At 34.8% G+C, this 16,975-nt stretch overlaps 1 protein-coding gene across 1 annotated transcript in view; it reads right to left on the bottom strand.

The window, feature by feature from the left end:
- Positions 1–16,975, bottom strand: part of CPNE8 (copine 8) — a 209,178-nt gene that overhangs the window by 11,686 nt on the left and 180,517 nt on the right. The window contains exons 17-19 of the mRNA XM_008520156.2: positions 12,181–12,283; positions 10,483–10,540; positions 5,550–5,623 (exon numbers count right to left, since the gene is read on the bottom strand). Coding sequence (XP_008518378.1) covers positions 5,550–5,623; positions 10,483–10,540; positions 12,181–12,283 — 235 coding nt within the window. The remainder of the gene's footprint in view (positions 1–5,549; positions 5,624–10,482; positions 10,541–12,180; positions 12,284–16,975) is intronic.

Raw genomic sequence — 16,975 nt, forward strand, 5'->3', positions numbered from 1 at the left:
ATGAAATGGCAGTCAGAAATACAAAGGAAGAGAAACAATGGAAACATAGAACAACCAGAAAACAAGAGATAAAATGGCAGTATTAAGCCCTCATATATCAATAATCACTCTAAATGTAAATGGATTGAATTTTCCAATCAAAAGACACAGAATAGCTGGATGGATTAAAAAATAAGACCCAACAATATGCTGCCTCCCGGAAACGCATCTCAGCTCCAAGGACAAACATAGGCTTAGACTGAAGGGGTGGAAGACAATACTCCAAGCTAATGGCCACCAAAATAAAGCAGGCGTTGCCATACTTTTATCAGACAGAGCAGATTTCAAGTTAAAAAAGACAATGAGAGACAAAGAGGGGCAGTATATAATGATAAAAATGACATTTCACCCAGAGGACACAATATTTATTAATATATATGCACCTAACACAGGGGCACCAAAGTACATAAAGCAATTATTAACAGACCTAATGGGAGAAATTAACAGCAACGCAAAAGGGGACCAGAACACCCCACTCACATCAATGGACAGATCATCCAGACATAAAGTCAACAAGAAAATAGTTGATTTAAATGAAAGACTTGACCAGATGGACTAAATAGATAGATACAGAACATTCCATCTGAAAGCAGTAGAATATACATTCTTCTCAAGTACACATGGATCATTCTCAAAGAGATAGACCATCTGGTGGTAAACAAGGCAAGCCTCAATAAATTTAAGAAGATTGAAATCATCCCAACCATCTTTTATGACCACAATGCTATGAAGATAGAAATCAAGCACAAGAAAAAAATCTTGGAAAGTCAGAAATATGTGGAGACTAAACGACATGCTATTGAACAACAATTGGATCACTGAATAAATCAAAGGGTAAACTAAAAAATACCTGTAGACAAACAAAAATGAAAATACAACATACTAAATCTTACGGGATGCAGCAAAAGCAGTCATAAGAGGAAAATTCATAGCAATACAGGTCCACCTCAACAAGGAAGAAAAATCTGAAATAAGTAATCTTAAAATGCACTGAACAGAGCTAGAAAAAGAAGAAGAAACAAAGCCCAAAGTCAGCAGAAGGAGGGAAATGATAAAAGTCAGAGCAGAAATAAATGAAATAAAGACATAAAAGACAGTAAAAAGGATTAATGAAAATAAGAGCTGGTTCTTTGAAAGATAAACAAAATTGAAAAGCCCTTAGCCAGACTCACCAATAAAAAGAGAAGCCTCAAATAAAGTTATAAATGAAAGAGGAGAAATTACAACAGGTACTGCAGAAATATAAAGGATTATAAGAGAATACTACTTAAAACTGTATGCCCACAAATTCGATAACCTAGAAGAAATGGATTAATTCCTAGACTCATACAACCTTTCAAAACTGAATCAATAAGAAATACAGAATCTGAACAGACCAATCACAAGTACAGAGATTGAAACAGTAATGAAAAATCTCCCATAAAACAAAAATCCAGGGCCAGATGGCTTCTCTGGAGAATTCTACCAAACATTCAAAGAAGATATAGTACCTATCCTTGTCAAACTATTATGAAAAATTGAAGAACATGGAATGCTTCCTAACACATTCTATGAGGCCAACATTACCCTGACACTAAAACCAGACAAGGACAACACAAAGAAGGAAAACTATAGGCCAATATCACTGATGAACATAGATGGAAAAATCCTCAACAAAATATTGGCAAACTGAACACAGCAATACATTAAAAGGATCGTACACTATGATCAAGTGGGATTTATTCCAGGGATGCAGGGATGTTTCAACATCTGCAAATTAATCAATGTGATATACTACATTAACAAAATGAGAAATCACACAATCATCTCAATAGATACAGAGAAAGCATTTGACAAGATCCAACATCCATTTATGATAAAAACTCTCAATAAAATAGGTATAGAAGGAAAATACCTCAACATAATTTGACAAATCCAAGCCAATATCATACTTAATGGTGAAAAACTGAAAGCCATCCCTCTGAGAGCAGGAATGAGACAAGGGTGCCCACTCTTGTCACTCCTATTCAACATGGCACTGGATGTATTGGCCAGAGCAATTAGGTAAGAAAAAGACAAAAAGAAATCCAAATTGGAAAGGAAGAAGTGAAACTTTTGCTATTTGCAGATGACATGATTCTATATACAGAAAACTCAAAGAATCCACCAGAAAACTATTAGAAATAATCAACAACTACAGTGAAGTTTCAGGGTACAAAATCAATCCAAAAAAATCAGTTGCATTCCTATGTACTAACAATGAACTAGCAGAAAGAGAAATCAAGAATATAATCCCATTTACAATTGCAAGAAAAAGAATAAAATACCTGGGAATACACTTAACCAAAGAGGTGAAAGACATGTACACTGAAAACTATAAGACATTATTAAAAGAAATTGAGGAAGACATAAAGAAATGGGAAGATATTCCATGTTCATGGGTTGGAAGAATAAACACAGTTAAAATGTCCATACTACCCAAAGCAATCTACAGATTCAATGCAATCCCAATCAGAATCCCAAGGACAATATTCACAGAAATAGAACAAAGAATACAAAAATTTATATGGAACAACAAAAGACCTTGAATAGCCAAAGCAACCCTGAAAAATAAAGAACAAAGCTGGAGGCATCACAATCCTTGACTTCAAAACATACTACAAAGCTATAGTAATCAGAAAAGTATGGTACTAGCACAAAAACAGACAAACAGATCAATGGATGAGAACTGAAAGCCCTGAAAGAAAACCACACATCTATGGACAGTTAATCTTTGACAAAAGAGCCAAGAATATACAATGGAGAAAGAAAGTCTCTTGAATAAATGGTGTTGGGAAAACTGAACAGCCACATGCAAAAGAATGAAAGTAGACTATTATTTTGCACCATACACAAAAATTAACTCAAAATAGATTAAAGATTTGAACATAAGAGCTGAAACCATAAAACTCCTAGAAGAAAATATAAGCAGTACACTCCTTGACATTGGTCTTAACCACATCTTTTCGAATACCATGTCTACTCAGACAAGGGAAACAAAAGACAAAGTTAACAAACGGGACTACATCAGACTAGAAAACTTTTGCAAAGCAAAGGAAACCATGAACAAAATGGAAAGACAACCCACCAACTAGAAGAAAATACTTGCAAATCATTCATCAGACAAGGGGTTGATCTCCAAAATATATAAAGAACTCATACAATTCAAGAAAAGAAAACCAAACAGCCAGATGAAAAAGTGGGCAGAGGACGTGAACAGACATTTTCCCAAGGAAGATATACAGATAGCTAACAGGCACATGAAATGATGCTCAACATCACTAATTATTAAGGAAATGCAAATCAAAACTACATGAGATATCACCTTACACCAGTCAGAACGGCTATAACTACCACAACATAAAAACAACAAATGTTAGAGAGGATGTGAAGAAAAGGGAAGGCTCATACACTGCTGGCGGGAATGCAAACTGGTGCAGCCACTATGGAAAACAGTATGCAGACTTCTCACAAAATTAAAACTAGAAATACCATACAATCCAGCTATCTCACTACTGGGTATTTATCCAAAGAACTTGAAATTAACAAAACAAAGAGACTTATGCACCCCTATGTTCACTGCAGCATTATTCACAATAGTGAAGATGTGGAAGCAACCCTAGTGCCCTACTACCAATGAATGGATAAAGAAGATGTGGTGTATATATACAATGGAATACTACTCAGCCATAAAAAGACAAAATTGTCCCATTTGCAACAACATGGATGGACCTTGAGTGTATGATGTTAAGTGAAATAAGCCAGACAGAGAAAGACAAATACTGCATGATTTCACTCATATGTGGAAGATAACAAATACAGATTAGTGGTTAACAGAGGGGAAGGGGTTCGGGGGTGGGTGGAAAGGGACAAAGGGGCACATATTTATGGTGATGGATAAAAATTAGACTACTAGGGGTGAGCATGATGAAGTATATTCAGGAACTGATAAACAATAAGGTACACCCAAAATGACACAATGTTATAAACCATTATAATCCCAATAAAATTACTTTAAAAAAATTTAATTTTGCAGACTGATGAAGAACAATGCTTTTTTAAATCTTTATCAACATTAATCTTTGGTTTATCATATTTACAGATTATTTTATATTATTTTCTTCTTCAAATTATTTTAATCTTTTTTTATTGTATTTTACTGAGTTCTATTTCAGGAATGTATTTTATATACATTATCTCATTTAATCTTTACAACAATGCCAGAACACGGAAATTTAGAAGGTTGTCCAAATTATCACAATGGACAATCCAGGATTTGAGCCAAATTCTGTTGGATTCCAAATTAAATTCTCTTAATAACTGTATTACGTGTGAATGTATAGGTTATTATTTAGGAGATAATATTGAAGTTAATTATTTGCACCTCCAAAACTTTTATACCATATGCTTAAATGGTACTGAGAACTTGTTCCCTTTCCTATTTCAAAAGGTGTACTTCAAAGTCTTTCTTCCCTTTTGACATCCTAAAGGATAAGGTGACTGTGAAGTATGCAGAAATTTAGTTGAATTAACTCCTTGCTTTCAATTATAAATTTTATTTATAATTTTAATTATATTGCTTGATTCTTTTCTTTCTATTTGCTCCTGGAATAGTAGGTTGTATTTAAGTATTTTTCTTCATTCTAATAAAATTGTGAATCATATATATAATATATATTATTATACTTTATTATACATATTATATATGTTTTGTATACTGCTATATTGTTATGCATTATTTATATATGATTATATATAGCTTACATATTTTATATATAATTTATATATTTATATATAATTTTAAGATCTATTTCTCCACTTTTCTAACCATAATCTATAGGGGAAATAAGAAAATATCTACATTTTTGCCTTTTTTTCCTACTAAGTTTACTTACTCTGATTATGCATCAGCTGTCTTAGAATATATTTAGTTTTTGTTGAGGACTAAATAATGAACAGATAAGCATCATTAAAAAGCCCTTTATGGGGCTGGTCCCAAGTTTGGCCTGTTCCACTTTGGCAGCTGGATTCAGTTCCCGCACGTGGACCTAAGCCACTAGGTAGCCATGCTGTGGCAGCGACCCACATACAAAACAGAGGGAGACTGTCAGCTTGGGACAAATCTTCCTCAAGCAGGAAGAGGAAGATTGGCAACAGATGTTAACTCAGGGTGAGTTTTCCTCAACAACAACAACAAAAATTATGTTTTTAGCCTTTAATTTTACTAAAGATCTCAGTAATATTTTCTGGTAATAATAAAGTAAGAAAAGACACATCAACATTTCTGTTTTGTATGTAGTGAACTCAAAGTACAGGGGAAGTAATTGGGTCCTTATTCTAGGCCCTGTTACTTAACATGCATCTCATAGAGAATCAACCAAGTAAATCAAACAGAACCTGTGACTCTTGATTTCAATCTGTGTATTTACAAATCTGAGCTAACCAGGCTCTTCACAATGAACAAAATAAATAATTTCCATTAAATTTCTTACCTGCACAATGTCCCTTTCAGCATATTTTCCTCTGGAGGAAACTCTTACATCATCTCCATCCAATTCGATCATTGCTTGAAAATAAAATAGGATTGTTTATCCAGTGCACTTTAGCAATATAGACTAAATATAGACTAAATATAGACAATATAGCAATATAGACAATATAGACTAAAGCAATGTAGGCAATAAGGAAATCAAGATGTATGAAGTAGCAATATGTCCTCTGCAAAGGCAGAAAGCTTAGTGATCCCATCATCTCTTCAGTCATTTCTCCCACAAAACTTGACTGAGTGCAAATTTTATAAGTGAAGCAAGCAAGCCAACACTTCATGTGACCCTCGGAAAGATGACAGCCAACCCAGTAGAGAAGTCTTTAGGGACATCTCTCCATCCTTGGGGTTCTCAATTCTAGATTACATGCTTAACATGACCGATTGGGCAAATGATGCTAATCCATTTGATTTTAATTTTTTCTTTCTAATTTAGGAAACTTGGCACTAATCATCACAGAATTTCCAGTAATAACTTGAACCTTATTCTCATCAAAACTACAAAGCTATATATCCATATTGCCCAATTTCCATTTTATAAATAGATTTAAAAACAAACAGGAATTGGCTCTGCCCTTATACTGATTGGATGAAGTATGATTTTTTTCTGAAGTAAAGTATGATTTCTTTGTTGGTTAAGAAATAATTTCAACCTTAGAGAGATCAGCTGGTATTTGAGAGTTCTGTGATATAATGGGACAGCTGGTGATACAGTAATGTTATGATGCAATTAAGAACATTTTCTAGAGTTTATTAAATTTTCAGTGAGAATTCTCTAAATAATTAATTACATGAGGAATGCTAATCTGTGCTTAAAGTATAATTCTATTACTGATAATTCATTTTTTATACACATGACATTCACCAGACTCCAGAGAGCCACTTGTGATTATAATGTTTTCCTCTTCACCTGCCAAAAAATACTGCTCAATTGGAATACAATCCTCACCTTTCTGTTATTTTCTTCAGTGCTTGGATAATGCATGTGGGTTAAAAACATTGTTTTCAGTTTTACTTTTCTGCACATCTTTGTGAGTCAATGTCTCGGCTGAAGCATTGCTAGTACACATAATTGATAGCCACCACTCAATAATTTGCTTAGATATACATTATATGTCATAATTTAGCAAAATGTGCATATGACCAATAATTAAGTAATTAACTTAGTCAAAACAGAAGACCTACTTTTTATCCCCTACTTATTAGGAATGAAAATAAGAGAATTCATTATGCTCAAATATTTCCAAGAGTTAATTCCTCTTTTCAGTCTAGGTTTGTTTTCAAAATTTCCATATTACTTTGAGACATAAATATACATTGATAACGACATGCCAGAAATTTCAGAAACTTCTCCTTTATTATCGAATTTGCTAATAACTCATAATGATTACCTTACACTCACTCTAAAATGAAAAACAAGAATTAGATGATAATCTGGGTCTCATCTCCCACAATTCCCTATATTCTCCCTTGGTCTTTGTGAGTGTTTCATTCCAATTAAAGAAAAGTGACAGTCGATTAGACAATAATGTATCAGAATGAGATCCCATAAAATAACTCCCACTGTTGAGCATGTCTTTTGTGTTAAAAGGCTGCACATCGCAAGAACTGGAGGCTACCCTTTAGAGAGCAAGAAGAAGAGAAATGGTGCGTAAGCGGTGGAAGGGTGACATTCACCCTTCAAGTTTTCAGATCATCTGGTCCACCAAAGAACCTACGATTGTAAGCCACAGTTCCCCACTAGTACCTCTCCTTGGAACAAGGTGTATGAGAGACAGACCTGCACTTCTTCCTAGCCATGGGAGACACAATGAAGTTAGGACTCCTATTTTCCCTCTTCTCCTGACTCAGTTCAAAGCAGATAGCTAGATGCTACTTTAATTTGACTTTTGCCTTTTCAGGGTAAAGAAATCCTGCCTTGAAAAATCTTTCTCTTGATGAAGTTGCTTCATAGAGAAGTGAAAATATCATTAGGGGAAAATTGTACAGAAAGTTTTAAATTGTTCTTATTAAAATACAGAAATAAGAAATTTGAATACTCCTTAATCTCATAGTTTATTCCTATTTCCTCTACCTTCAAAGAATGAATAGCAAAATATTGCCTTTCCTCTCCATGCAAATAATGTCTTTCTGGTTAAAAACGTGTAGATGTTGGATTTAGGTGGTTAACTGATAAAATCTGCAAGTTTTAGGGCCACCTGGTGGCATAGTGGTTACGTTCGCGCACTCTGCTTTGGCAGCCCAGGGTTTATGGGTTTGGATCCCAGGCATGGACCTACACCTTGCTCATCAAGTCATGCTGTGGCAGCATCCCACATACAAAATAGAGTAAGACTGGCACAGATGTTAGCTCAGTGACAGTCTTCCTCAAGCAAAAAAGAGGAGGATTGGCAGCAGATAGCTCAGGACCAATCTTCCTCAACAACAAAAAATAAAATAAAAAATCAAGTTTTCTTTCAGTCTTTTCCTATGTCAGTTTACATGTGTGATATATAAACTTACTCTATGGTAGATTTGGAGGTGCAAGAGAAAGGCTCTTCTGATAGGAGAGCAGCAATTTGAATGTAAATCAGTGATTTTCTATATTAACTATGAGTATTCTGTCCTTTTCTTCATAGCCATGGAGAGAAGGGATGTGTTTTGAGAAGAAAGAAAGAAAAAAACTTTAGAGAAGCATCTATTGTCTCCTAGTGGAATAGTCCACTTTCTAGTACGGAGCCTGGAAGATTTTCTCTCCTAACAAACTTCCATCATGGTGAAAGACACCAGGTGGTGCAGGAGCCTAATTCCTTGATGACATGTTTGCTGGAGGAAAGTTTCACCCTAATTCCCAGGAGGAAATTCTCCTGGGAAGGCAACTTCTCTCTTTGTCTATAATGTTTACTTATCTTTCTGCATGGAAAGAGGATGATTCATGGGATTATTAAGATCAGGAGAAAGCACTGACCTTGATTCTCTCTCTTTTGGAGCAGCCTATCCTCAGGTTGAAGGCAGTTCTTCCTACGGCATGCTTACTAGGCAAGGCTCTGCCCCCGAATGGAGGAGGCCTGGAGATGAGGGTGAGGTCATTTAGTCTCGGGGGGAAAAAAGTGTGAGAAGTCTGATTCTGTGAACAGGTTAACCAAAATTCTCCAATTCTGCATTGCTAGTAATAAAGTTTATACTCTGGTCTCTGTCTGAGTGATTCCTGCATTTTTTTTCCCCAGCTAGTTCAGGAAGTCAGAGAAGGAAATGATGAATGATCATACCTCAAAACCCTAATAAATAATTCATTGGGAACAAAAAGACATGAAGAAAATAAATAGCCATGGCAGTTGAGTGAGGGTAATACCCAAATAGCTGGGCCTGCTGCTCTGAATAGAAATATATGACCAGAAATATACACCAGGAAGGATCCACAGCTCTGTCTTCATGTGGTACGCGTGGCGGCTCATGAAGAACAAGTGACCGAGATTTCCCGTCTCTGAGGTCATCACCTAACGGTGGACTTCCATAGGAGTTTGGGAGACCTGAGATGTACTCAATGAGGGCTGCATCCTTGCAAGGCAAAAGCAAATTAGTAGCCAAAGAAGAAAGCCTGAGTTATGTTAACCTAGCAACTGGTGAAGTTTCTGAATTGCAGTCTATCACTGATTAATGCAGATGATCAAGTGCACGAAACGTTAATAAGAAAGATGTGTCAGCTTTCCTGACTCCAGAGAGGTGGCTCAAGTTCATGCCTGAAGTACAGTGCAAACAGAGGCCAATATTCAGAGACAGAGAAAATATTAGCAGAGGCAGCAGCAGTCAGAGCTAAAGGACTTTTGCTTTAGAAACTGGAAGATGATAATGATGCACAGGGTGACCAGCCAAGCACAGAATCAAACGAAGGAATTTCCAAGGTCAGCAATATGACTGCCTATGGTGCTTCACCCGAGATGGACTGATCTACACCGTGCTCATGGAGGAGGCACTGGTGGTTAAATGAGAACCATCCCAGCGATGATCACTCTATAACTAGCCACCTATGTGCCAAAACCAACCTGTAATGTACCAAAGGTTGTTCCACATATTCTAAAATAATTCTCATTTCCAAAGTCCCAAGCTAAATAAACTATCTTTGTCAGCGCAAAAACACCTGAACCAGGTGAATGTTATGTGGTCATGCAGTTGCTGTCTAGCATAGAGCTCTCTTAAAGGAATTCACCAGATGACTAGAAACATGTCCTTAAAGAAGTTTATCCAGATCTCTAGTTACACAAACACCTGTCACTTAATTGGCATTTGAACAAGGCCTGGCCCAAACAGAAAACTGAGTAGAAAGTCAATTTAGCATAATTATATAAAGTCTCATTAAATCTCAGATGGTCAGTTCCATTTTCATTTTACTTTGCTCTTTCACTTAACAGAACTTACACAATTATAAAACTAACGTCTAGCAACTAGCCAGGGTCTGGAAATTCACTAAAGTAGTGTATTATGCTTGTGTTAACATTTCTATTCACAACCTAATGGTTTATTAATTTAGCACTCATCCTTAAAGGTTTCTAGTGAACCCAGTGTGTGTTTTGCCTTGGGAACAAAAACTCAATTTATCACTCTGTCTTAAGAAATACGATTTTGAGGTACAAACCATCTCTAATGAAACGGAAAGCTCCATGTTGAATTAATCTACACCAGAGAGATAATGTCCTACTTAGAGGGCAATCTTTTAATTTGCTCACCCTTAACAGACCTCATTGTGAGATCTATATTTATGTCAGTGTGTACATGGGCATTCCATACAAATCCACATGCACACTCACATTCTTACATGCAAAAAAGAGTGATAGAAACCTAACAGTATGATGCATCAGATTTAATAAGCTGCCAAGGAATACTATTGAAATTTTCTTACTCACCATCAAATTCCGCTGGGCCAACACCTACTATAATTATTGACATTGGAAGTTTTGAAGCCTTCAAGGAAAACACACAATTAGTTCACAATTAAGAAACTGAGTTCTTAAGAAAAGAATTAAGAATTAAGAAGAAAATAATATCCTGAGTTTTATTTGATATTTTTTCACAGATGTTCATTAAAATAGTTTTGAACATATTTAAAATTAACACAGTAATATACTTGATTCCACTTTTATCCTTTCTGAACTCAGTACATAGACGAAGTCAGTAGGACATTCTTTGGGAATGAGCAGCCTCAGGTAAGATAAAACAGTAAAAAGTGTGGAGCATCTGCTCTCACTTGCTATTCTCAGCCAAAATCTTCCTAAGCTGACTTTGGGTATCTTTGGTCTCTTTTTTCATGTTCTCTCTCCTCTCAAAAATCTTTCAGTTTCTCAAGGGGAAAAAAGGTACAATATTTGTGAAACAGGAGCACCTTACTCTATCTCATTTATACCCAGGGTTAGGAAAAGCAATTTCCATTGTAAATGAGTGAATACCAATGATAATTACAGAAAGTTATTATTAATATGATTAGTTATGTATTAAATATCCACGGGATTGTGAGGAATACTGAATATTTGATGTTATAGCATATTTTTCCATCATATGTAACACTAAAATGATATCATCACTTTAAATAATTTAATGGTAAGAATGTGAGATCCAGCAACGTATAGATGGAACACTACAGCAACCACATCTTCAGCTATTAATGTCATTGAATTATGAATAATTGTTCCTTAGTGCATCATGTCCTATTAGCTTAAACCTAAATTATTGAGTCCACATTTTAAAGTACACACTAATGTCACTGACCAGAATATAAAGAAAATCAAGATAAATTCAACCCAAGTGTGTCTAGTTAAAAAATAATAAATAAATAATTGTGTAAGTCTTTACCTCTCCTACTTTTTATGTTTGTTTTCTCTAAGTATATGTCTATAAAGCATTTGATGTTTTCCCCACATGTAATTATTTTTTCTCACAGCAAGCAGCTAATTATATTTCCTTTATGCTATTAATAATTATGAATTATGATAAACAATTCATTCATGCTACCCATTTTTATTAAGTGTCTACTTTGTGCCAAACCTGGACATAGAAAGGTAAGTAAAAACAGATAATTTTATAATTACCATCTAGTAAATATAGATTTTATAGATTATAGTCTAATAAAGAAGATAATCAATAATCATAAGAAATAAACACATAACTAGGAATTATAATGAGGAGAATGGTTTTTGAATCAAGCCCAGTTCCTATCCAGTTCTACAGAAATAGGAATGAGGCAGCACAGTTCTCTGGTAACTGAAATGTAAATATTAAGATTGTACAAATCCTAAGATTGGGTACAGGAACGTCAAACTAACAGAGATAAATACACTCATGCACAAGAAGATAATGCTATTATCTTATCTTATTTATTTTTTTCTGGAAATAATTTTGTTACAACTCAATTATCCACATCCTTTAGCTTGGCCCTTATGGGTCAATGGTATAACGTGAGTTGTCTGGATAAGGTTAAGAATGCAATCGGCTGCAAAGGAGTGGACAATTTGTTTCTCTGTTAAGTCAACTAAAGTAGACTGTGGTCTCAACCTCAGTAGCAACATGCTGTCACTTAGCCAGCCCAAGACTGAATGACCGCCACTCACGTTAACTATGGACTCCTTGGTTTGAGCCATATCCGAGATAACACCATCGGTCACAATCAGGAGCACAAAATACTGGGAGCCATCCTTTACGGAAGAGGCATATCTGAAAGGCAACAAAAAGGTAAGGAATACCACAGAAAATAAAACAGTTTCTCTCTATTTGATGGTTGCTAAATATAATTTGGAATAGTCAACAAACCTCTTAATTTCAAGAAAATATTTAAACACGTTAGGAGCTTATATTATGCAAACTTTCAAATATACGTTTTTCTGAAATAGTAACTAGAATAACAGAAACATTACTACATACCAGCACCCAGAAATGCCTGGCTGCTTAGAATTTCATTCACTAATAAAAGATGAGCTGGATGACAGTATGTTTAGCACAAAGAAATGGATATAGCTTTTTGAAATAGACACCCTGGCTAAGCAACAAATTATACGCATGATCTTCAGTACATTAATTAAACAAAGCTTTATTTTCTTACCTTTAAAATTGAGATAATAATATGCCTTTGTATTACTGAACGAATAAAGAAATTTCATGTATGATACTCAGTATAAAATACAATTCTACCAGTAGGAGCAATAATCAAAAATGCTTTTTGTTTTGGTACTAGATAGAGGTGAGGGTTGCACAACACTCAATGTGCTAAATGTCACTGAATTGTACACTTTAAAAAAGTTGACTTTTAGGTTATGTGGATTTCACCTGAATTTAGAAAAATGCAATGGAAGAGATGCTTTTTGCCACATCCATAATTCAAGTTCTTAATACATGTTAAATTGATGGAAGATGGGAAGAGTTAGAACAAAGACAAAAATTAGGTATGTAATACGAAGAATTCCAGCACCTGAAGTAGTTGATCAGAATTCTTACCAAATGATACTCAGTAATTTAGAAGGGAATTTAACAAATATGTCATATGTTATTATATCTCTTTTACCCATCACATTCTACACTCTGGGTATCTAGATTATATTCTCAAAGAGGATAACTTTTATGATTTTTAGTACATAATAATATGCAATTCATATCCAGTAATGAGGGAGCATTATGGTGCCCTCAGGAGATAGAGAGTTCAACAGGAAGACTTTGGTGTATCTACTTTGTAAGAATCTTCAAGTAAATCATAGAACATTTGGGTTCAAGAAAACTTCCATTGACTGGCCAATAAGATTCCTTCACAACCTGAAAGACCCTAAGGGATCAAGTTCGAACAGGTCGGGAACACACCAACAGCACATGTCAGGGCAAAACATATTTTTTGGAGAGCAGAGTTAACAACCATATGAACAAGAACCATAGACTACAGAAACTAACCACTGCTTGTGCTGCTAATAAAATGACTGGTAATTTCATAGATTGGTGAAGAGAATACAGTAAGTGGCATGTTCACACATTTAAAGATAACATTGAACTGATTCCACAACATATGGTCAAAAATATTTCCACCACAATATTGAACAATTAATCTTGGACATTAAGGAATTTTTATTAATTTGATGGCAGCACAATCAAGGAAAAGAATCCAATCCTATCCAAGAATATATAAGCATATTCTCTTCTTTTACGCTTAATTTTTTTCTTAAGAAGTCTGATTATCTCCCTCATGAATTAATTTTTTAATTTTTAAACACTCATTTTTTTAAAAAGCATTTCTTACTCACTATACTTCAGAAATATAGGGTTTTATATTTCATGTGATTAACAGAAGGCTAAAAATAGTAGTGAGAAAGAGCTTCTTTAAGTACAATAGTATAGCTTTTATGCTTTTCTTACCCAATGATTCTCTTAAAATGGTAAATTTCTACCAGATACAAAAACAATATGAAAAGCTGAGTATTATGCAACCTTGTAAACACCACCTCAAGTGGCTTAACTGTCTGATTTTCTTTCTTTCATTCTTTGTTTTGTATTTACTTTTATTTCTTTTTCAATACTTCTGGTTACCCATGGAGAAAGTCTCAGTTGTTGTTAGTATGTCTGTTTTTCTCCAGCTTTATTAAGGTACAATTGGTATACAAAAAACCGTACATAATTAACGTATACAATTTGGTGACTTCGGGCATGTGTATACATTTGTGTTACCATCAAAACAATCAAGGTAATAAACATATCCATCACCTCCAAAAGTTTGTGTCCTTTTGTGTGTGTGTGTGTGGTAAGAACACAAAACATGAAATCTACCCTCTTAACAAATTTTTAAGTGCCCAACACCTTACTATAGGCACTATGTTGTAGGGCAGAGCTCATGAATTTACTATCTTTTATATCTGGATTTTTGTGTGTGTGAGGAAGAGTGGCCCTGAGCTAACATCTGTTGTCAGTCTTCCTCTTTCTGCTTAAGGAAGATTGTCACTGAGATAACATCCATGCCAATCTTCCTCTATTTTGCATGTGGGAGGCTGTTACAGTATGGCTTGATGAGCAGTGTGTAGGTCTGCACCTGGGATCTGAACCCACGAACGCTGGGCTGCCAAAGCAGAGCGCACAAACTCAACCACTATACCACCAGGCCAGCCCTAATACTTGCTATCTTTTGATTTTTTGATAACAGCCATCCTAACAGGTGTGAAGTGATAGCTCATTGTCACTTTGGTTTGCATTTCCCTGATCATTAACAATATCAAGAATCTTTACATATCCCTGTTGACTATTTGAATGTCTTCTTTGGAGAAATGTCTATTCAAGTCCTTTGCCCATTTTTAAATCAGGTATTTGCTTTTTGCTATTGAGTTGTAGGAGTTCTTTGCGCATTTTTGGAATTAACAGTTTATCAGCTATATAGTTCACAAATATTTTCTCACATTCCTTAGGTTTCCTTTACATTTTGTTGATGGTTTCCTTTACTGTGCAGAAGCTTTGCAGTTTGATGTAATTCCACTTATCTATTTTTGCTTTTACTGCTTGTGGTTTTTGCATCATGCACAAGAAATCACTGTCAAGACTAATGTGAAGAAGTTTTTTCCCTATGTTTTCTTCTAGGAGTTTCACGGTTTCAGGTCTTTAATCTACTTTGAGTTAATTTTTGTGAGTGGTGTAAGATAAGAGTCCAATTTCATTCTTTTGCATATGAATATCCAGTTTTCTTAAAACCACTTATTCAAGATATTAGCTTTTCCCCTTTGTGTATTCTTGGCACACTTGTCAAAGATCAGTTGATGGTATATGTCCAGGTTTATTTCTGGGCTCTCTCTTCTGTTCCATTGGTCTATATGCCTGTTTTTATGTTAGTACCTTGCAGTTTTGATTATTGTAACTTTGTAGTATAGTTTTAAATCAGGCAGTGTGATGCCTCCAGCTTTGTTATTTTCGCTCCAGATTGCTTTGGCTATTTGGGGTCTCTTGTGGTTCCATACAAATTTTCTATTTCTGCAAAAAATGCCATTGGGACTTTGATAGGGATTGCATTGAATTTGTAGAACAGTTAGGTAGTATGGACACTTAACAACATTAATTCTCCCAATCCACGAGCACGGGATGTCTTTATTTGTGTCTGCTTTAATTTCTTTCATCAACATTTTATAGTTTTCAATGTAAAAGTCTTTCAATTCCTTGCTTAAGTTTATTCCCAAGTGTTTTATTCTTTTTGGTGCTACTGCACATGTGACTGTCTTCTTAAGTTCCTTTTTAGATAGTTTGTTGTTAGTGTATAGAAACAACTGATTTTTTGTATGTAAATTATGTATTTTGAAACTTTACTGAACTCATTTACTAGTTCTAACAGGTGTTTTGTATTTTTTGTCTTTAGAGTTTTCTACGTTTAAGATCAATGTCATCTACAAACAGAGACAATTTTACTTCTTCCTTTCCAATTTGTATGGCTTTTTCTTCTTGTATTTGCCTAATTGCTCTGGCTACATCTTCCAGTACTATGCTCAATAGAAGTGAGAGAGTGGGCATCCTTGCCTTGTTCTAGGTCTTAGAGGAAAAGCTTTCAGTGTCATATTATTGAGTATGATGTTAGCTGTGAGTTTTCCATAAATAGCCTTTGTTATGTTGAGGTAAGTTTATTCTGTACCTAATTTATTGAGAGGTTTTTTTTTTATCATGAAAGGGTGTTGAATTTTGTCAAATGCTTTTTCTGTATCTCTTGAGACGATCATGTGGTTTTTATCCTTCATTCTCTTAATGTGGTATATCACATTTATTGATTTGCATATGTTGAACCATCCTTGCATCTCAGGGATAAAACCTTGTTCACAGTGCATGATTCTTTAACGTGCTATTGTATTCAGTTTGCTAATACTTAGTGAAGGATTTTTGCATCCATATTCATCAGGGATGTTGGTCTGTATTGCTCTTTTCTTGTGGTGTCTTTGTCTGGATTTGGTATCAAGGTGATGCTGGCCTCATAAAATGAGTCTGGAAGTGTTCCCTCTCTATTTTTTTTGAAAGAGTTTAAGAAGGATTGGTATTAATTCTTCTTTAAATGTTTGTTTGAATTCACCTGTGTAGCCATCTTGTCCTGGACTCTTTTTTTGTTGGGAGTCTTTCAATTATTGATTCAATCTCCTTATTTGTTATTGGTCTGTGCAGGCTTTCTGTTTCTTCTTGATTCATTCTTGGGAGGTTGTATGTTTCTAGGAATTTATCCGTTTCTTCTAAGTTGCCCAATTTGGTGGAGCACAATTGTTTATAATAGTCCCTTATGATATTTTTTATTTCTGTGACATCAGTTGTAATATCTCCTCTTTCATTTCTGATTTTGAGTCTTTTCTCTTTTTTTCTTAATTTAGCTAATGATTTGTTGATTTTGTTTATCTTTTCAAAAACCCAACTCTTAGTTTC

Source organism: Equus przewalskii, chromosome 5 (genome assembly GCF_037783145.1).
Source record: "Equus przewalskii isolate Varuska chromosome 5, EquPr2, whole genome shotgun sequence".
NCBI classification, from domain to species: domain Eukaryota; kingdom Metazoa; phylum Chordata; class Mammalia; order Perissodactyla; family Equidae; genus Equus; species Equus przewalskii.